The sequence below is a fragment of the Gallus gallus genome, chromosome 10, assembly GCF_016699485.2.
Source record: "Gallus gallus isolate bGalGal1 chromosome 10, bGalGal1.mat.broiler.GRCg7b, whole genome shotgun sequence".
In the NCBI taxonomy this organism is placed as follows: Eukaryota; Metazoa; Chordata; class Aves; order Galliformes; family Phasianidae; genus Gallus; species Gallus gallus.
This window is the reverse complement of record NC_052541.1, coordinates 6,783,396-6,805,999: the sequence shown is the minus strand read 5'-3', so window position 1 is coordinate 6,805,999 and position 22,604 is coordinate 6,783,396. Positions and strand designations below refer to the sequence as shown.

Here is a 22,604-nt window from a genome sequence, read left to right as displayed (position 1 = left end):
CTGCAATGTGACAAACTTAGAGACAAACAGATCTAAGATTGTGACAGAGATCCAATCCTTTTCCCAGGTGATTATTTATCCTTTATCCCATTTTTATCCCATTATCCTGATGCAGATAGAAGCCAGGTGAAATCTGAAGTGCTTTAAAGTGCAAGGCAATGTATTACATGAACTACTATTAAAATTTATTGCCTTATATGAGAACTATCTGTATCCTAAAGAACACCTGGATCACAACATTTGTTGTCAGAAGTCAGAAAGGGATTTATGCTGCAGAATGTTCCCTGGAGCAAAGACATGTAGATTTCTTTTAGCTACTACAATCTCTAATACTTCCTCTTCACTTGTTTCTGCTTCATTTGCTACAGGACCTCAACAGAAGCTGCTACTGTAGCTTTCCCAAAGTGAAACACACATCCCAAGGGCAGAGAAAGCCTTATCTAATACATACAGAAGAATACATCATGAAATTCAAAACAAATTTGGGTGGCTAAAGTTGTAATTTCCAAACAGGGAACCTTTCAGACACATTTATCCATCATGTTATCTTACGACTCTCTTTTTGGCTGCTATCTTAAATAATATCTATCTTAGATCTCTTGTAAGATCTTATAAAATATCTTATGTAAGACTTATATATAGGCTTAGTATGACTCAGTAACTGAACAACAGTATTTGCATTTTTCTCTTGACAGCAAAGCAGTTGCCCAGATATTTTACAGAAAAATCTTTCTCTGTTTTTCCGTTTGTTTATGCCAAATACTTACCACTTTGTTCTCTATGAGGTCACACACTATTTTGTTGTTAAAGTAATCTATTGGCGTCCATCTAATTCCTTCTTGCACGTATTCTTCCTGTTAAGTAAGAGGAAAGATGCAAATATTCCCTTGCCCAATACACAACATCCATACAAACTCTACACTACTTGTGTTTAGAAAGACCTGTCAGCTCTGTTACTGGGTAGGGGCAGGAATGACCCACATGATTAAATCCAGCTCTCTGCTATCTAAGAACTGACCTAAAATCCCTCTCTGTTCTCCCCATTCTTGCTATTCATAGCTCTTGAGTAGTCACTAAAAAGAGCAGGACTATTTTTTCCCATGCGTTCACCTTAAAAGCACTTTGTGAATTGAAACAAAATGAGTTTCATGTTATCTTGACAATTCAGTTAGCATCCATGCCCTAAACTATTTTAAAAATTATGCAGATTGTGACAGCGTATCAACGATCAGGTCTTCCAAATGCCACATTCAGAAATGGACGCAAACAATGGAGACAACTCTTTATTTCTGTACACTATTACTGTAACCATAAAGATATCTAGAGATGGACTGAAAAAAATCATACTGAAATTTGACTAAATCAACCCACTTAGTTGCAGACATAAGAGTGCAGCTAAACACTTAGCAGGTAGGTCATTCGTGTGCTCAACTGCACTGATCAGTTACATTTACACAAAGGCAATTCTGTGCGCATTCTTGAAATCCCTGTCCTGGAGTTGGTGCCAGGCCCGAGCTCATACTGTATGCAATACTGTCCCAGCTGCACTGTCTGCCCTCCCATGCCGAAGCTCACATTCACAAAAAGAGTGGTTTTACAGCGAGAGTTTGAACAGAGAAATGCAAATACCTTCAGAAGTATTTGTGCATTTGCCTCAGTGATCTATTTCATATTCATAAAAAAAAGGAGCACGGAGGAAACTAAGGGAAGTATTCCCACTTAACTCTGTGTTGTGCCCAATGAAAGCACAGGGATGGAATCAAGCTGCAGTTTTCCATTCCTGTGAGTGAGTCAGTATGCAGCAAGTCTAGGCAGTCATATGACTTCATTAGTACACTGTATAACGGACTCAGTTGGTTTACATTCTCAGGGTTAGCCAACAGCTAAGGTTTGGGTTGTTTTTTTTGTGTCTCTCTCTCTAGCTTACCAAGGCAAATTTTATTGTTAACAGATGATGAAACCTCACTTTTTCCACCAGCTGAGAAAATGATAGCCCGTTCTATGAAGACAAAAGTAATGAATGTCTGGTTACCTGTTCTGCTTTCAGCGTCAGTTCAATAAAAATCTGCTGCAGTTTTTCATTAACAAAGTTGATGCAGAACTGTTCAAATCCATTTTTCTATAGAAGAAGGAAACAATTGAAACTTAGAATCATGCACTAACTCTTAGCTCTTACGTTGACAACATTAGGAGAAGCTGTAAGGAAATACTGCCAAGCGACAGATGGGTTTCTGATTTTACAGGCATGCTGTGTAATCTCAGATCTTTTAAGATCAATGAGTTAATCTCTTTCAATTTCCATCAGTATTTCTTGCTTACTGAGACATTAGCAGGGAGAACTTAAAGCTGGCTTTTTTTTCCCTTTTACTCTGGCCATAGTTTGTCTTTCATGTTTTGGATTCTTTCCTCTGTAAATAAAAAACTCTCTCAAGTCAGATCGGCTCAAACCCTGAACAGTGCATTGCCTTACCTGGAATATTTCAAAACCATAAATATCAAGGACACCAATGTTGTATTCCTCATGGTCCTTCTCCATAGCTTTATTAATGGACTGAAAAAAACAAACACAAAATGTAAAACGAAGTGAATTGTATATATTTAAATTATGTGCTCATGTCCATAAATCTTTATATAAAATGGTTTCTGCATAAATAACATATTTGAATTGAAAAAAAAGTGTATATATATAAAAAATACGGGGTAATCTACTATCCTTTTTAATAAAGTATTATTAGTAGCTTGAGAATTAACAGTATACTGTCCTGTTTTCCAGTCAGTAAGCCTCCGAACTTTCTGTTTGTAAGACTTTCTCCTTTGCAGCAATGGGCTCAGTTGAAGAAAAAAAAAAAACAAACCAAGAACAGTGAACAGAAAAACATACCAGCTTTAAATCTCACAGTTGATGCATTTTGCAGATAGCAACATGAATCTTCTTACCAATTTCTGCATTCAATTATTTCACATAGCAGGAATTTCAGAGCTGTCATGATGAGGAAGACTTGTGATACACTAGCAGTGTCACTAAGCAATAGACTTTGCTTCATCTAGCTAATATCTGTGGCCAAAGGTAAGGTTTATCCCCCACCAATCCAGCCACCAGTCACTTGGTCAGAGTCCTCCAGCACGGAGAATGGAATTCGAGCGTTTGCTCAAGCACCACAACATCAGAATGCTCAGGAGGCTGGGATAGGATAGCAGGAGACCAGTAATATAACCCACTAGTTCTGCTCATTTGAAAATGCTCATCTATACAGGAGAAAGTGAGACCCATTTCAGAGAAGTATGGATGCTGACAGGAAGGAGATACCACAACAGGACAGTAGTGGCAAGAGACTGAACAAATACAGCGTCAAAAGCACAGCTCATTTGCTTCAAAGGAAGTGCAGCATCTGCCATAAAGTCAGTGTCTTTTATGTGAGCTGTGGTCATGTTCCCTCTGCACTGCTCAGCACTACTGCTAAGGTTTAGGCAAAGAAACATACACAAGCTGAAAAAAAGATGGACAAGAAGAGCTCTGCAAGATACAATCCTAGTGTACTTCTATCAGTACTTCAATGGAAGGAAATCCAACTTACATCCACCAAGTAATCAAAAACACGGGCATGAAGGGCCTTGGCCAGTGCATCCCTAGTGTAGCAGGCCTGTTCCACATTTAGTGTCACATTAATGGACTCGGATTTGCCTCCCCACTTGCTGTCCATCTGTCTGCTGGTCAGTTTTTCCTTTAGGCGGTCCTGGTTAATTCCCAGGAGGAAAGCAGGGAAAGCCAAAACTGCAAGAAAGATCAGAATTGCTGGGTTATGATTTACACACTAAATCAGTGCAGAAGAAAAAAAAAAAAAAAAAAGCTGTATCACTAGTAACAAACAGCAGTATTAAACCTCATGAGGGCCTTGTGGATTAAAAAAAAGAAAGGTATTTAAAAAAAGAAAGGTCTTAAAAGTTCCCCTAAGCTCCCCAATGAAATTTCCAGTTCTCTCTACATATGGATTTTAATTAAGATAAGCAACTTCAAAGTAAAATAACAAAAAACACTAAAATAGTCATCTATTTCTGTACCTTCAGTCCTTCAAACATGCAAGCTTAGGTGCTACCTATGAACTGTGTGGTTAAAACAACCATAGAGATGGCATGGTTGGAGGAGATGGAAAGAAAACACAGAGCTCACACCTAAAATAAAACTGAAGCTAATTAAAGTGGTTTGTAAACCATGAAAGGTTTAAAATACAACGAAGAAAGAATACTGCTACTTTCTAAAATCCTTTCCCCTTCTTCCTCTAAGGATATAAACACAACCTTTTGTTGTTTTTAAAAACAACATCTACAATTCCTTTGCTCTTTATTTCTTTTTACTTGCTTTTAACGCCTTATTCTGCAGCTACTTTGCAAATTCTGGCAAAGCAGAAAAACAGGCATCTGTGCAAGAAGCAGCAGCAAATCTAATGCTCTTTGCATCTTCAGCACGTGGTGCAGGTGATAGCTGCAGGTGGAACAGGAAAAGAGAAACTGCTTGAAAGCATATGGAAATAGCTCCCAAGGGCAGCTCTTGGAGGCACTGCTGCACCTCCACTAAACCGCAATAATCCTCTAGCAATGTTCCTTCCCTGTTCCTTTGCTTTCAGATCCACTCTGCTCGTGTGAGAAGGACACAAAACTATCACTAAGGCAGCAGCCACACGAGCTTTACACATCTATAATAGAACAGCACGATGTGGCTTCTTTAAGCCCTTTACTATTTTAATCCAAAACTGTTTTTTTTTTTTAATTGTAAATAACTTTCTAAAATCTGATTTCTTACAATCAGCAAGGCGATTACATTTACCCTTAGGGGAGTGGGAGCCAAGGGACTAATCCAAACTGAGTTGCTAGCAACGTCTCTGGTAACTCACTGAGAGCATGACATGGTTAACCATCACATTGAAAGGGAAGAGACTGCAGGGTATTGTTGCCCAAACAGGCTCACATATACTGTAAAGATGCTGGAATGAATATTTAGCCACTGTCAGGATTTATGAAGATGGTACAATGATAAGAACCACCATGCACAGCTCCCAAAATCTTTCTTCACAGTGGTAATAATTCACTGGAGAGGAAGAACAACTGAATGTGACTTGATACACTTCACACTCTCAACACGCCTGATTATTTTCCATTGTTAGGTCTAGAAATCACTTCCAAGTGAGATATGCACGTAATTGAAGAAACAATCCTCAAAGAGTGATCAATGGTGTCCTGTGAAATAGCTTTAATGTACTATCTACAAAGAAAAGCTGGAAAAAATGAGGTTTGTTTCATCAGTTTTCAGGAAGTGTAAAATATATCTCCCAGTACGAAGTGTAAGGAGGAACAGTTTCAAATTGTTTTCCATGTACAGAGAGAACAAGTAGTATTTAGCATGATTTGTAAGGAAGACAAATAATGAGAGATTATTGTTTCCAATTATGGATATCATCAAGCACTACAACAGACAGAAATCACGGTCAGTCTTAAGGAAGTATTTGTTTAAATGTTGAGAACAGTCTCTGTACAGTTGAGTCTGACTCAGAGTAAGATTTGGCTTCTTGAGGGATGTCCTTTGCATCAGTTCCCATGCAATTGGCTCTATAATAACAAGAACTCCATTGAGCAAAATCCTTCAACTTTTGATTATTTCACACTGAAGCGTAAAGCATGATTTGCCAGTGGTCTGGCTTTGTGTTCCATCTTTTCTGACTATAGAGGCTATATTTAGATGTAAACTCCTTACTGTTTAGTTGGCTAGTACAAACAATAAATGCTTCCCTTTGTGTTTCTCCATTAATATTCTCCAAAATTTAGAAATTTTTAGTAATTTTTATTTCCAATCAGTAATTTTTATTTCTCAGCTCATTAAGACGACCAGCAGGAGAGCAATAACACAGTTGAGTGGGGAGCTGATTTCAGAGGATACTTCATTCATATTTAATTTTCCTAAAAATAGAGTAACAGATGCAGCTTTCCTAAACACAAACCAATATGGATCATTCTGAAATAAGAGAACAAATAGGTATCTATAAGCTACAGCAGATTCTTGCTTATTCACTGTGGGTTTAAACATCAAAATAGTATAAAATCAACATTAGATGCAAGGTAGAAATCGCCACAAAATTGTTTCAAACTGCAGATCTATCAATCTTTCAACATCTTGCTGATGTGGGCCCAGCTGATACAAAACAGCAGCAAGAGCTGAAGGATGCCAGGACAGCACACTGCATATAAGGAAATATTTACACAGTAGCTGCATGTAAATGACAAGGTATGGGATGAGAAATCAGACAAGGAAGGTAACACCGGCAGTACGTAAATTCTGTATTTTGATATATTATCTGGGTGTGTGTACAGCTTCCCAAGTGCTGGCTGTGCATCTGTGACGTGGGATACTCCACAGGTGGGTAGCTGCTTCCACATGGGGATATGGTCTCACAAACCATGTAAGAAACAGGTTATTTTTCATACTCATCAACTGGAAAAGGATTTCTTAAAACTGCACTCCTATTAAAGCCAACAGTGCTGTACTAGACAAACAGGGGCCTCGGTACCATTGCTGGTTTTGGAAAAGTCTGAATTAGCAGCCTTGCACTTAAAGAAATGATGCACTACATTTGGACAAGCAGCTCAAAATGGGAGTTCAGCTCATGCCGTTTGGGTTTCAGCCCATTCCTGTCACAGTTTCCAGAGGTACTTACACTCTTCACTCTCTACTGCTGCATAGTTGCCAACTTCTTTGAAGCTGATGTTTCCCAAGTGCAGTATTCCAGCCACAATCTGTAGCACCAATGTCTGTTCCTCTGCAAAGATCCCAATCACACTCATTGCATGCTGGGAAGAAAGGAATTTTTAAGCAAAGAATCTTTTCAATGACTCTCTCCATAAAAGTCCTTTTAAATTTTTTACTTTAAAAATTCAAGTTTTTCAAATGATTTCAAAGAGTTAAGGCAATGAAATTTCATTATAGCCTGAAATTTCAAGGCATACCAGATGTCCTACTTGAGCATTTCTCTTTAACCACTAACTGCAGAAGCATCTACATACACCACTTAAAGATGAGTTAGCTACATAAATTCTGGAAGAATTAAAACAAGCACCTGCCCTTAAGCATCACACTGAAAACAATTTCATTGCAAAATGTGAAACAAAGTACAGTTTTGTTCCCTCTATGCAGACAGTTTATCTGCTGAGATTAACAGCTGTGAAACTCAAAAGCAGAAAGTCTGTCTGGTTTAGGCTATTTCAGCCACTTACTAGAAAATGACTGAGTGCATCATTGGGTTCTGGAATACATGACAATTTACAGGATGTCTTCTCAACGTAACTTCTTCCAAAAAACCAAAGTAGCTAGAATCTAGAAGCCATTATTTTTTTGGAAGCATTTAAGAGTACTACAAGTAGAAATAAGACGACATATTAACATGCTTATTTTAAGTAGTGAATTTCTAGTAACAGGAGATAGGAAGTTGACACAACCAGCATAAACACCGCACAGTGAACTGACAACAATACTGGTCGAAGCCTCTGACCCATGCCTTCTAAGCCCCTTTATGCAGCCTCTCAGTTGTGCTGCTTTAAACAGGAAGAGAAGATCAGGCGCTACCAAGAATTAAAGTGAAACAAAGTCCTCTTTCACATTTTCTTCTAACAGAAGTTCCTCACCATTTTCACATTCTCCATACTGCAGACTCCTAGCAGACAGTTTGTCTGCACACGATCCAAGAATTTGCACATTATGAAAAAGGACAAACAGAAAACAAAACACATTTCCATACAAAGATGGAGTTGTAGCCATCTTCTCAGGATTCTTAGATTGTAACAAAGGATCTCCACAGGGTAACATACATTCTTTGCAAGTAAAATATAATTTATGTACATTGCCTGCACATGGATTTGTCATTCCCACACCAATGTCTTTGCTACGAATGGACAGTGAAATGAACACCCACTGCTACACAAATTAGTGTCAAGAACTCACCAGTGTTTCTTGGAAATCAGATTTGTCATTGATGTCATCTACTTTGTAAGACCCAGAGAGACTGAGATAGTAATAGTAATCCATACTGGTAATGCCAAGACTGCTTTTTTGTTCAGAAGAAGCCCCTTCAATTAACTAGAAAATAAAAATCTCTGCATTAGTCACTGGATAAAAACTTTCAGCACGGATAAAATAGGTCAGAAACTGGTGACTGAGCCTGAAATTACTGGCGAATATAAGGGCAGTGCTGTGCCAGGCTGGTAACGTTCTTATCCTTTCACTAGTTTGACTTGAAAGATCAGATGCTTATTTCCATTCTCATGAATGGTTTAGTAAACGTCTAGTATCTTTACTGCAAAGATAAGGCAAAGCTGCTTTTCCAGCCTTTAAAATTTTACCTAAATCCTCAAGAGTAACATATTTTCCATGCTTGCTGAAAGACAAGCACAGTTGTGTGGATGTACGGCAGTGACAGGAAGGAATGAACTAATCTCCAACCAGAGTATTCAAAACCCTGGGGTTTGATAGCTCTCTGCATCAAAAAGCCTCTCAGCCACAGAAGAAAATCAGAAGGGAATGGCAAATTGTTTATATATCTCAGAAGAGTGCACAGCTTCTGGAGCACTTCTACCTCCAACTCAACTTTCCATCTTCATAACAACATTTCAGTTGTATGTGAAGCTGCATATGGTCGCTTACTTACATTGCACTGCCTTTACTCTAGTTTTGTAGAGCTTGGTTAGCAGCATTTCAGCAGATAAAGAACTCTCATGTCAAAGACCAGAAAAGGCCAGAAAAGGTTTTTGGAACATAAAAACCTGGGGATGTTTGGAGGATTCAACAGATGTTATCTTATACGTCCCATAAAACATAATTAAATCTCTATTTCAGAGCTGTCCTACGGAATTCTAGAGCAGAAAGTATAATTGTATAGGTCAGTTTATACAGAGAATAGTTGGAAAGTTCACATTTTCCATTATATTCTATGGGACTTCTCCATGAAGGAGTTATCAGTGAATTTCCAAGCTGAGCATTTGAAGTACATCCTTTAGATGAAATGCAGATAGGTCTACGTTAGATGGTGCCTTAACATGGTACGAAGTGTTCCAGTGATATCCACATTATCTTTTTAAATATGCTTTCAATAATCTCATTGTGTTGTGAATGACCTTTTAATCAAAAGGAAAAACTGGTACAAGTTATTTAAAATAACTCATAAAAGAGCTGTAGACTTCTGACCTGGTAAAAAATGTGAAAACTCCTCTCTCCAGGATTCCTCATTACAACTCGAGATTTTTCCAGTAGGAAGTTGGAGATTTTCCCTCCATCTGGCTCTCCACCTGGGCTAAACTGGATTTCAAAATATTTCCCCTACAATAAATAATTAAAGCTGTTGAATAATTAGTAAATATTAAATCATGCACTACTTGTACTGCATCTCAAAGACCATTAGTATGATATTGATCTTTATGAATACAGTGACTTAGCTGGCTCAAGAATTATGTAAGCTTAGATTCTTGAACTATCATATCTTCCTTCTTTCTTCATTTATACAGAGCTAGACTAGACATAATATGCCACATGGTAATGCCAATGCAGAGAAGAAACGAGGGCCTTCTTCCCACTGCTGAGATCCTTGCTTAGCATAGAGGAAGCCATAATAACCACCTGTAATGGAAGTCAATTTAGCAGATTTATCACCAGTGGGAAACAGTGTTCTGCTTGAAAGCAATGTAAAGCAATTTTTTTTTTCCTTTCAGTGATGCATTTATCACATTAACATTCACATATGCTTACGAACAAATATCAAATCTGTAAAGCCTGTGGGTAACTTTCTGCAGTGTAACCTACAGCAAGTTAGCTAGTGAACAGTTGATCTCAATATTAACTTGAGTATCTTACAAAGACAGACAGAAGATTGTTGCTGCCTACTTTCTGTATGTAATAATAAAGGTATTACCCATCAAAGAACTCTAAGAACTGTTTGATTTATTTAAAAATAAGCTTTTAAATTATATCAGTGCATATGTTTTGCTGACCTGGATATTTTGTTACTGTTATTTGCTTACAGACCAAACATTTTCTAACTTTTGACCAGCATGTACTGCAAGAGTAACAAATGTGCAACCTATGCAGAATGAAATAGAGGCCTACCAACATATACTGTATATTTTAAGACATTACATTTCATATACGTGTCCTTAATTTGTAGTCACTTTGTATTAAATTCCTGAATGATGCGTGTGCAGCAGCACAGAAGTTGGAAAAATGATTTCTAATGGAGACAGACTTACAAATCTGCTCGAGTTGTTGTTCCGCACAGTTTTTGCATTCCCAAAGGCCTCCAGTAAAGGGTTAGACTGCAGAATTATATCTTTCACGTGCTAAAATTTTAGGAAACAAAAGAAATAGAGGTTAAAAAAAAATACTTTTTAAAATTTATTTATTTATTTATTTATCCTAAAGTTCATAGGAATGTTCCGGAAAACCACGAGAATCTAAATTATTTGTAAAAAAGCAGAGAAGTGCAGGCGTGGAAAAATTCCTTCTGGATGGATGAGGTACAGAATCTTTCATCAGAGTTTTCATGTCTCTCTCTTTTGAAGAAAATTTAACAAAATGCCCGAGGCTGCAAACAACTGATCCTTCCATTCACTGCTGTGCAAAGCAACACAGCCACTAAATTGATCTGGTTTGGTTTTTTCTTGTTTTTAAATAATTTCCTTTCTCCACATAAGCACTTAAATCTGCCTCTGAACTCAAGCTTCACATGTGCTCATACTTTAGTACTACGCTGTATCAGCTCACCTGTACTTTAGGGCCGCCTCCTGAAATTTTGGAGATGTAACTCATGATGTACTTAGCAGCCACAGTCTTCCCAGCACCACTTTCCCCACTGTGAGAAAATGAGACACAAAACATACCTGTTAGTTTTTAAATAACTAAGAACTGAGTTAATCTACGTATATCTTGTACAGCCAGTACCTTGCTATTACTAACAATACTATAATAATGAATAATAATGAATAATTCAAGTTTTACATCCGGTAAGCTGGTAACAGACTGTCATACAATACTGCAGTACAGATTTGTTTATGAATAAATAAATCCTGAATAAATCATCCTGCATGGACCACAGAATCTCTAGGGGAATTCGAAGTCAGAAATAATATAAATTGAGATATAAATATGCTCAAAATAACTCAATTCCCAATTAAATTAAGTGGGATTTCAGATCTTAATGCACAGACTCATTTGAAACTCCAAGCCTTGAATGCCACGCCAGATGCCTACTTCAGTTCAGGAATCTTTTGTTTTTGGCATTCCCGAATGAAATAATGAGACGTTTATTAATCACATCCTGAATGACGGTAGAACCACCTTCCTGTTCCTATACCTCTTGACACAGGGTACAAGAAGTCTCAATATTCCATACTAGCTTTCACAATTCCTTCCTTCCGTTACAATATTTCACTTCAATTGTGAATACAGTTTACAACATCAGTAGTTTTGTTTTCTCACAATTAGTAAGAGCTTCTCAAGATGGAAAGACGACTGGTGTATCAGGCAATGCAACCTCAGTGCTTTATTTCATAGCTTACAGCTAACTTCATTTGAGCAGAATTCCAGCAGGCTTACATAAATGTTGGTTTAATGTCATAAGAAGAAGTGTTTCAGATATCTTTGTGTTGTCCTTATGCTCCTGAGTAATTTCTGTGAATGTTGGCTCTTCTGTCTTGTGCCTACTTGTTCCTGGATATGGATCAAGCACACATCTTTTCCTGTACAAATTTTAGCTACGTTTGCCAGAGAAACATCAGCATGTCCTGCACAGGAAAAGGACTTGCTGAGAATGTCAACACGCAGCTCCTTATCAGCATGACTAATGGAGACGTTTCCAAAGGTTTTAACTCTGAAGAAGCTCCCCACGCTGCCAAGCTGCAGATATCATTTTACATCTTGAAGGTTTCCAAACAGTACATAAATACTGGAATGATTTTGTCAGAAATGTTTTAACACATCCTTTCCGGCCTGCAGCTTCACAGATCAAAAAGATGAAAAAATTGCTTCTTGATTATTTCAACTGTATGAACTTTTACTATTCAGTCATCTCATCCTAACAATCAAAGGCAAGAAAGCCTGTATTATTTGTATCTGTGACATTCTGAGGCACAGACTGAGTTTGCCAGATGGCAAACCATTGTTACAAAGCTCTCATCAGCAACAGTTTGATTAGTAGAAAAATAAACTTCTTCAAACCAAACTTTACTCACAGTAGATCTGCTCATCCTGTAAAACAAGGCAGACAAATCAATCTAACCTAAAGCATATTCTTGAGTTTATATAAGCATTCTCTGCTGAAGGTTAAAAAGGATCTGGAGCCAAATACTCAATGAATATGAGCAGATATTATTTTTCAAGAGGCACACTTCATTAAGATTTTCTCATTATCCTTCTCCTCTTTGCTCAAATTAAGCATGGTTTACATTAATGATTCCATACTGTCTGTCTTGGAAAGTTATACAGAGGCATATCATTCCATTTTATTGTCAGTCTCTATTTCAATAGAAGTTCTCCTTCACCTTAAGTGAATTTGCCCAGAAGATTGAGCTGTTTCAGTTTGATTCAAACATACACATGCATACACTTACATTTTCAGTATTAAAAGTTTATTTGTCAGACCAGTAAATAGCTCCAACTAAATTACTGCTGAACAGGATGATACATTATTTATGAAGTCAAGTAATTTTAGCTGATGTCTTCTGTCTGGTGCCCTGCCACCAGTAAGATCAGGTACTCAGCTCTCTTAGGGGAATGAATCTCATAAGAAAAAGAAGCTTTTCCATATGCACCTTACTGCTCTGCTGCTATTAGAACTATTTTAAGATGATTTAAGAATATTTTTTTAGCTAGAAGTACGGAGATTTTTAAAGGCTGAAAAAAAATGACAATAGTGGCTGAAAGCAAGAAGCAATTACGCTGCAATTTTCTTGGAGATTTTTTTAACACTATGTGCTCTCAACCACTAACAAAAAACAAATGCTTTGAGAGACACGTCGTTTTTCTAGAACTATTTGCAACATCAGAAAAGCAAAGTTCTGTTCAGTGAATTCAGTTAATAATCACCTGTAATCAGAATAAGACTATGAGCAGCAGGAAATTTTTACCTCCTCCTTTCTTTCCTTCCTTCCCTTCCAGAGGAATGATGAGGGCAGCTCTGAAAGTAATGCCTCCTATACTATTATGTTGGCCGACAAGATCAAGTTGGATGTTGGTGGTACGGCAGCAGAGGTTGAACCCTCCCACCTATATTCCATTCCATGTTGTTGCTGTGTGACAGATGGCAGCAGAGGGGCAGTCTGACAGAATGGTGTCTGACATGGAAGTGTGGATGAAACAATGGGGTGAAACTGAATTTCTTCACGCGGAAAAAATGGCACCCACTGACCCCGATCAATGCTTGCTGAACATCTATGGTGACTGAACAGTAGATGTGAGCACAGCAAGGTGGTGGGCAGTGCGTTTCAGCAGTAGAAACAGTGACTGTGGGCCACCTCTGCTGGTACAGATTTTTATAAGCGTGGCACACTGGCTCTTGTTCCTCACTAGTGAAATTGCATAGCTAATGGCATTGAGAAAGAGTGCTTTGTAGCTGAGAATTTGCTCTTTCAATAATGTTATCAGTCTCTTCAAATCTGCTGTATTTTTCACGGAAATAAATACGAGACATTACTTCCAGAGCAACCTACATATAATCCTTTGATTAGAGTATACAAGCAAGATCCAATACAGACCCTCATTCTTCTCTCTAAAACTAATTTGCTGAGTGACATATAAGATAATCTCCCTGGCTGTAGAACAATATAGAACAACATAATAGTTACCTACATAATCAGGACAAGGTAGAAATTTTAATAATAAATATTTATGAAGAACACTGTGTGTGTAAAGTATTCTGTCACGCCTGATTAAGTCTTTTAGATTGTTTACATACAAAATCCCCTTTCTCCAATTATGTTCAGTGATCTCAGTAACTTAATTTCAGAGACATAATTTCCCCTCTGAAACGGAGAGCTTTTAACTAATTTTTCTTACAGTAGGGGACTTACATTAATACCACTCCGTCATTAAAACCCAGCCATATTTCCAGTTAGTTTATGTACAGGAGTTTTAGAACTGCCATTTGAGTTTTATGGAAAGTCAAGATATAGAAGTTGACTAAAAATCTCACATCAAATTCCGATCTTTATAGACTTAAGATATATACTTGTTGTTTACTAAACAGTTGGGGTTATAAGTGATTTTCCATTAACGTACCTCCCTAACATTTAAGATGCTGTGTTGTCTTTTCAGGCATGCAGTCATCACATATGGTTTCACTGCACCCAAACACTGCCACACAGAGGTAAAACGTAAACTAAAATTACAAACAAGGATGTCTGAAAAGCTGCTTTAAGGCAACTGCAGCATCTCCTGGCAGAAGTCACAGAAAGCAAAGTCTTCAAATTTAGAGAAAGGCAACACTTTAAGAACAATCTGGAGAAACATTTATAGCTACACAACTGAAAAATAATAATCACAATCACCACGCTTTTAATTAAAGGACAACGGTAGTCTAGAAGGAATTACAAATCTTAAAAGAAAATCCTTCGTAACTAAAATCTTGACTGGACAAGTCACTGCTGATGTTTGGAAGGGCTGTCACTCCCAGTGAGGAAGAAATAAGAAGAGCGTACTGCAGCAGACACAAGTTTATGAGCTTGGTTCAGCAGAGGCTCCAATTAAGCATTATGCCTCAGTACCACAAAGACAATAAGGAATCAAACTCCAGCAAAGCTGCACTGCTCACACGAGTAAACTCCCTTTTTAATTCTGCCTGATACGTACAACATGAGGGAAGAAAGCCACAAGTAGTGCTCCCTCCTCCCACACAAGGGCACATTCTGCACCTGCACACAGCCCAGCCAGAAGCCAGCCCAGGAATAACATCACTGCATACACTGCTAACACCCATTCAAAACAGCTCACAGCTTCTCAGCAACAATTAGATGCATACATATAATTTTCTTAGTACATACACATACACGCAATTATTCCACTAATGAAATAATCTTCTCTGGCCCTAGAAAAGTTAGCCGGTGACATTTTGATTTTCAAAATGAATGTTATGGCATAAAAATATATATATATATACACACACACACACACACACACACACACTTTATTCAGTCTTTCAGAGAACTGTATTTTCTTTCAGATCTGCTTTCCTCATTAATTCCATGACTTTCTGAAGAACTTTTTTCCATCGATGTTTGAATGCATCAGTTAGAATCCAGGAACTGAACACCCTGGCTAAAGGTTGTGTGGCCCCACATCCAACAAAGGGTCCTGACTACAGCATGACACCTTAGGGACCTCCCTTCACCTGCCTGGAAATCTGCTCCCCACGATTTGAACACACATCCCTTCCCAGTGCTGGATGTAGAAGCCACAGGTGCCCAACCACATGCAGTGGGAAGACAGGTATGCAGCAACCACTTCCCCATCATTCCTTTGTTTCTAAGTGCACCATCAGCCAGATGTGACTGAACCAGCCCAGGCTACACAGGATTTCTCCCTTTCCCTCTCTGCAAAGCTCTGTTTAAAAAAAACAAACAAAACTGACTGACAACATGAGGAGAGAAAAGAAGGAAAAACTGGGTTTGTTTCTGTACTAGCTTGCTGTGTTTCTTCTGTTCCAACACGGATTTTCAGTGAAGCAATCCCAAACTTAGACTAGCTGTGAGGAAGATAAGCAAACCAGCACCTCTTAATAGCCATACTGTCATCATCACTCCTTTCCCACATGGCAAAGTTTTATGGAAAAAAATTATGGTTCATTGAAATGCAAAGGTCCACTTGAAGCTGCTCAGCAGACTTCTGTGAACTGAAAACAAACAGAGCTGTATCTCAATTTTCTGACAATCAGCAGCTTAAGGGCTGTAACCGTACAGTCCTTGGCAGCTATTAACAGAGTTGTGCTGGCAGACATGTAGCTAAAACATCCATTTCACACCAGAGCTGCAGGATCTCAGGAATCAGGTCAGACAGCAATTACAGTGCTTTCTGCTCCATGAAATAAAGTAAAATGTTAGGAAACAAGATGCTGAATTAAATGATACTTCAATTTTAAGCCATATCTAGTCATTAGAAATTGTGATGTCATACTAATCACAAAATATGGGATGTAAAAGGATTAAAATATCAAATGAAACGAAACTAATTGTATGAATGGCTAAGTGACCTGATTTCAGAGAAATACCTTAATGGCATCCTAGAAAAATGAATACCATCAAGAAAACTATCTGTAAGTCTAATATGCAGTTTTTCCTGTATGCAATAAGACAAATCATATGACAAAGAAACACGCAGAAAGGAAGAGGAACTCTTTGAAATGTTCCTGGCAAACATTTTCCAATTCTGTAGTTTATTTTAATTAGTTCCAGCAGATTTTGCATCATTTGTACACAGACTGAGAAAGAATTCACTCTGCACACATACAGTGCAGAAACTCCTAAGAGCACACCATCCATCATTTAAACCCAAGAACTCTCCTACGGATTTTAACATGTGAATTCAAAAAAGCCTGCATCTTACCTGTCTGAAAATGCACTCCCTCTGTATTGAAAACACTCTGAGGCACTAGCAATGTATCAATAACTGTGCTTTGTATTAACCGTCCACAACAGTTCAAGAGTTTTCACTATAAATTTCGCTTCATATGAAACATTTCAGGCTCTGGGATGTGATTTTGCTCAAAAATCAAAATAAATCTTGATTTTACCCATGCCTACCAGGTCTGAATTTGACCAAATGGGACTAGAAACTTTACATGGCAACAGGCATCAATTTTCCAAAACAGATGGCAGCTCAGGGAGCAATTCAGTAGTATGAGAAACAAGAATACGAGGATCTAAATTTGGGATTTTTTTTGAGACACAAGACTCTATGCTGTAGGTAGCTGCCCAGAAGTAGGAAGGCCACTACAGTACAGATCAGCTTAGCAAACCATTAATGCCTGGCTGACCTTCCTATATAGAAAACCAATGATTTCCACATACCTACAGACACTTCCGCTAATTCTGAGAGGGACATCTGTCTCCTTTTGCATTGTACCACATCAACAAGGAAAGCACTGCCTGGATGAACCCCAGGCACTGATCACATGAAATAAGACAACTAAACTAACTTACAGACAAATATTCCTCAACAAGGATTCAAAGCATCTCATCAGTGAGAGTTACAACCTCTTTTCTTAAATTCAAAAGCAGTTAAATTCATAGTGATGCCTCAGTGCTCCAAAGAAAAACAACTGAAAGCTCGAAAAGACTGTTATTAATAGAATATTAGCTGTTCAACTTCAAATAACTTTCTTCCTCTTACTTTTCCATAGCTCTTCACTGATCCAGTCCCACAGACCAGTGTCCTCCAAACCTCTTTGATCATGCTCCCAACCAGCAAGACATTACTGAACACAGGCTCTCAATATATGCTTATAACTTAGTTGCTTATAGATTATATACATGTACTACCAATGTCCTAATATTGGAACAAAACAGAAGATTTTCTTACAGATCTATTTTCTTACCTGATAATGACACACTGATTTTCTCTGTCAATAATCATGTTTCTGTACATACTGTCTGCAAGAGCATAAATATGTGGTGGGTTTTCATATTGTGCCTAGAAAGGGAGATAGAGCATACATTTTTAAACATAACATTAAACATAACATTAAACAATGCAGAAAGAGAAAAGTAAGTTTATTTTGATTGGAAGAACTATATTCCTGCAAAAAACAATTTTCAAACCCACTTACAGGAGTTTTTGTTGTTTAGTTAAAACAAACCAATGCCTGACTTGCTACTGATCTTTTTCTCACCCATTATTCTGAACTTGAATTATGTAAACACTCCGTTCTAATAATGGCCCATAATTGAAATATATTACTTATTCAAGATAAATTGATATAATTTAAGCCTATCCCACCAGTGCTCATATGCTAACAATAAACTACCTAAGCCACTACAGCCAGGTGCTGCAATGGGATCATTCTCATCCACTGCACCTACCCAAACTGGATGGCTTCCCTGGTCTTCTATCCAAGGACATGCCTGACTCAGAGCAGAAAGCAGAATTTTAAGTCCATAATGTCCTTGTACTGCGAACTCTACTGCAAACTCCACAGTGAAGACATTATGGACTTTAAAACCAGCATCTATTTTTGGCATCCCAATTTTCCTACTCTTCTTGTCTAGTTTGTGACATCTCTACCCATATTCTTCAAATCCACTAATGGCCATTTTGGTTTCTGTGCCACAGTTTAAGCAAACAGTAGCTTAAAAAGTGCTTCTGCAGGAGGAGAGGCTTGTCAAGGGGAAAAATCTGGTATGGATTAGAGTTAATCAATGCAAGTATTTTCTTGAGATGCTAATTCTGTGTTCCAGGGAATTCAATTTGAGGACTCAGTATATGGTGATGGATATCAGCCACATTCTCCCAGGTTAATACAATACCACCAAAACCCAGAAACAAATGCTTCCATGAGTTTAACCACACGGAATAATATTCACATCCCTGCCAATATTGTAGTACATTGCAGACTGCTTTACTTACAGCTCCCTGGTACATTTCAATTTCCTTTTCCCCAAAATACGGCATTTGCTTGAAAGGATTCACAGAGATTAAAACAGAGCCAATGTATGTCTGTATTCAAAAGTGGTTAAGGTAACTACAGCTTACATAGCAGTATCTTAGCACCAGCCACTGCCAAACAGCCCTTCCATATATTACACAACAGGATACAGCTTCAAACAATACAGAAAAAAAAAAGCTTAAAATAATTATTAATAAAAATGAAATTAGAAGGCTTACAAGAATATAAACGCATCATTCAGTGGGATACTTTCATATTATCAAAATATTTACTTTAGGACAAGTTAAGCACAGGAACATGTATTGCAGGCCCCAGTCCAACGCTCCCTGAACAAAAATACAGAAAGGAAATGGTATATTTAAACTGCTTTGCTCCTTTGTAACTGAGGAGATCATATTGTTAGTATTGAAAAGATTGTTTTGACCTTCACAGAATGAGCTGTACTGACACATTCTCATCTCATGGAGATTGTGCTGAGCATGCAGGCAGATGGAAACCGTCTGTACTGAGCTGAACTGGACAACTACTCAGCTGTGTGTGCAAGGCAGGGAGCTAAGGGAGTTAGGTAACTCAGCGCTGTGGTGATATTTTATGAGTGTAACTGCTAACGTCCCTGGAAGACATATCCTGCAGGCTACCCTACAAAACCTTTCAGTTTATTATTACTCCCAGAAATTTTTTTGCAACATTTTGAATGTTAGTGTTTCACAGTTCCGCACTCAGCTGTACATTTGCCTACACTTACAGTGTAGGAAATGAATTGTTATACACACAGCTGAAACAACTGATACTACTTTACAGGCAGGACCGGTTCCTTGAGCTGGGAGTTAGCAGTGTACCCATGTCAGTGAGTTCAAAATACTGTACTGTTGGTTTCATTGAACAAGCTGGAATTGCTCACAAATAAACTTACTATCCAAGCTTTCCATACCTACGTAGGAAAATTGAGAAATTTATGCTGCTGTGTTAGCCTGCTTAAGAACCTTAATGCTGTTGCCAGAGCCCCAGATAGTATCCCGTTAGTGACAGAAGAACTGTAAGTCAGTGAATGTAATCTCAGTATTATTAATTTGCAATGCTTTCTTCATACATTTTTAAATTTAATTCAAAGAGTGACAACATCCGGGCCTCCAATATATCAAGCACTTGTTGTGTCAGTATAAACATCTGAAGTGACAGTTTTCTGTTGGTAACAATACCAGCATTTTCTGGGAAGACTCAGTAATCTCTGTGCAGAGCAGCACAGAGGAATATTCATTCATGGGTGGGCATAAGAACAGTTGAAAGATTCAAGAGATGGTCTCCAGTTTAGAACAAAAAGCCTGCACAGAACTGCAAAAGGATTATTTTTCTCCACACAAATGAATCATAATGCTTTTAAAAGAAGAGTCTGATAACTGATGTGACCACCAGACCCCTTGGAAAGCACAAATCTGCTTCAGTAAAAGGAGAAAAAATAAAACATCTCTATGTTAATCTGGTACTCTCACTTTTGTAAGAATAAAAAGCATCGAGCACTGAAGACTTGGTGAACATTGTGCACGGAAGATGCAGAACTTCACAGTGACAGAAGTGTTTGTTCTACTACCAGGAAGAGTGCTATAGATTGCCCCAGTACAATCAGGGTGAGAAATTCTTTGCATCTCTATCATACATGAACTTACAAAAATCTTACACAGTTCAGGATGGAAATGTCAGCACAGCTGCAACGTGACTTCTCCTCTATCAGTCCTTGCTAAAGCTTTTACTGTCTGAGTATATGGAAATAGTCAGAAGTTCTATTTTGCTCCCATTTTGCTAAAAAGAAATTAAACTCTTCAAAATAACCGCTCTCCATACACTACTAGCTGGTACCAAAACCCAGCTAAGGCAGAAGGAACAGTATCACCACTGACTACAGGTTACAGAATTGATTACTGTAGCTTGTGTTACATTGTGAAAGCTAAAAATCAAACAGCGACTTGTGTTTTATGTCAAGGAAGTCTTTTCACATGAAATTTCCAAAAATGAAAATATTTTTGGTGCTGAAATTTGTTTTTCTTGCTGGGTTATACATTTGACTATTTAAATCTTTCACATTTTCATTAATCATAGTAAAAAAAAAAATATATAGCACAAACATCGCAGATTTACAGATGTTCACGTGGTCACATGTTTTCATCAGCCCATGATTCAGAACAAGTTGTAAACAGAGTTATGTCATAGGAGAAATGCTAATGTGAAAGCATTAGAATCTGGGAGATAAAGAAGATAACACCATCTCAAAACATGTATATAAGGCTTAAGCCTATTAACTCTCGATCATGCAAGCAGCACTGCTGAATTAGCCTGAGGGGTTACAAGGACATATAAATGTATGGAGCTACAAAATTATCTTCAACAATGACAAGAACTACCACACATAAAGAGGAATACCTTAAAAGCATTGTACAGATCTTAATTTCAACCTTCAGGGAGGTTTAGGTTAGACATTAGGAGGAAGTTTTTTCACCCAGAGGGTGGTGACGCACTGGAACAGGTTGCCCAAGGAGGCTGTGGATGCCCCATCCCTGGAGGCATTCAAGGCCAGGCTGGATGTGGCTCTGGGCAGCCTGGTCTGCTGGTTGGTGACCCTGCACATAGCAGGGGGGTTGAAACTCAATGGTCATTGTGGTCCTTATCATAGAATGCCCTGGGTTGAAATGTCCGCAGGGCCCAACTAAAAGCAATACTATAAAGGATACAAAAATATAATCATCCATGTATCGCTTCTTAAGGTTCTCCACTATGGAATCTTCTGTGATTTTGGAAAGAAGGACCATATCGTCCACTCCGCTGTGCTTGACATTGTGGCTCTGCCAGTGATATCGGTAGTGCCCTTTGCTTCCCTGCAGGAAAACACAATAAGTATAAAAAAGTTATTATATTTCTCATTAGCATGAAATAACTGAAAGTAATCCATTCTAATTCCAACTTCCAAAATATATTGCTCACATTGAATTCTATCCCTTGACCCAGCTACTGAAAAGCACACACAAATGATGTCATCTTACACATCTCTGAACTATTAATTAAAGCACTGCACTGCCCTCCAAAATTAGAAGTAGTTTCACAGGGTTTTGTGAATGCCTACACACACAAGTGCTCTCAGACGTCAGGCAGTTCTAAAACTTGCAGGAAGAAAAAAATTATTCCAACTGAGACACAGTCCTTAGAAGTTAAGGATGCAAAAAGTAGACTCCTGCAGCGCAACTATTAGTCGTGAGGATAATGAACCATCTGAACTGCATTGAATAGGAATACCCTGGATTCTCCACCTTGAGTCTTTTAATCCAAAACTGGACATATGATACTACTACTCTCATAAGACGCTATGAGACTGATGTAGAAGGCATTCAGTGGTGTTCTGCAGAGGATGCTGCACAGCCTGACAGGCTGCGTGTCTGAACAGCCCCTTCTGAGCTGTTAGTCACCGTGCATAACTGACATCTGAATAGATAATCTCTCCCCACACTTAGAGACTGCTATTTCAGGATGCTACTGAAAACTTGTGACATTTCAATTTGTACCGGTTGAAATCAAAATCTGTTTTTTTCCAGCTGATTTGAACTGCAGTTAGGTTTCTATGGATGCACCCATAAACACATTAAAGCCAGTCTAGATTAAATGCTCTCAAATCCCAAAACTACTCCTTGCAATCTGACAGGTAATCCTCATACAGTTCTGCACTCTTGTATTTTTGCACTTGAAGTCTGAATTCTCAAATTAGTAATACTGAAATGAATACATTTTACACTAATAAATTGCCATGCATGCTGTCAAGGAAGAAGTGGCGAACAAAACAGTCATCTGGTGTACTCCTCCTCTTTTTTAGCATCACAGTTTCTAACAGTGAGATGTATTTTACAGGATCAAGTCATTCACCAGAATACACCAACTTATTTT

General features: G+C 38.1%; 2 protein-coding genes across 5 annotated transcripts in view; one reads left to right on the top strand and one right to left on the bottom strand.

The window, feature by feature from the left end:
* MPHOSPH10 (M-phase phosphoprotein 10) overlaps window positions 1–22,604 on the top strand; it is a 1,076,704-nt gene that overhangs the window by 78,597 nt on the left and 975,503 nt on the right. The window lies entirely within an intron of this gene.
* MYO1E (myosin IE) overlaps window positions 1–22,604 on the bottom strand; it is a 220,193-nt gene that overhangs the window by 26,360 nt on the left and 171,229 nt on the right. For all 4 annotated transcript variants that reach the window (XM_413782.8, XM_046899260.1, XM_004943766.5 and 1 more), the window contains 12 exons: window positions 21,404–21,547; window positions 18,641–18,730; window positions 17,613–17,707; window positions 10,793–10,880; window positions 10,279–10,368; window positions 9,224–9,355; window positions 7,985–8,119; window positions 6,705–6,837; window positions 3,576–3,772; window positions 2,471–2,551; window positions 2,033–2,119; window positions 768–854 (listed from right to left, as the gene is read on the bottom strand). In XM_413782.8, coding sequence (XP_413782.4) covers window positions 768–854; window positions 2,033–2,119; window positions 2,471–2,551; window positions 3,576–3,772; window positions 6,705–6,837; window positions 7,985–8,119; window positions 9,224–9,355; window positions 10,279–10,368; window positions 10,793–10,880; window positions 17,613–17,707; window positions 18,641–18,730; window positions 21,404–21,547 — 1,359 coding nt within the window. The remainder of the gene's footprint in view (window positions 1–767; window positions 855–2,032; window positions 2,120–2,470; window positions 2,552–3,575; window positions 3,773–6,704; window positions 6,838–7,984; window positions 8,120–9,223; window positions 9,356–10,278; window positions 10,369–10,792; window positions 10,881–17,612; window positions 17,708–18,640; window positions 18,731–21,403; window positions 21,548–22,604) is intronic.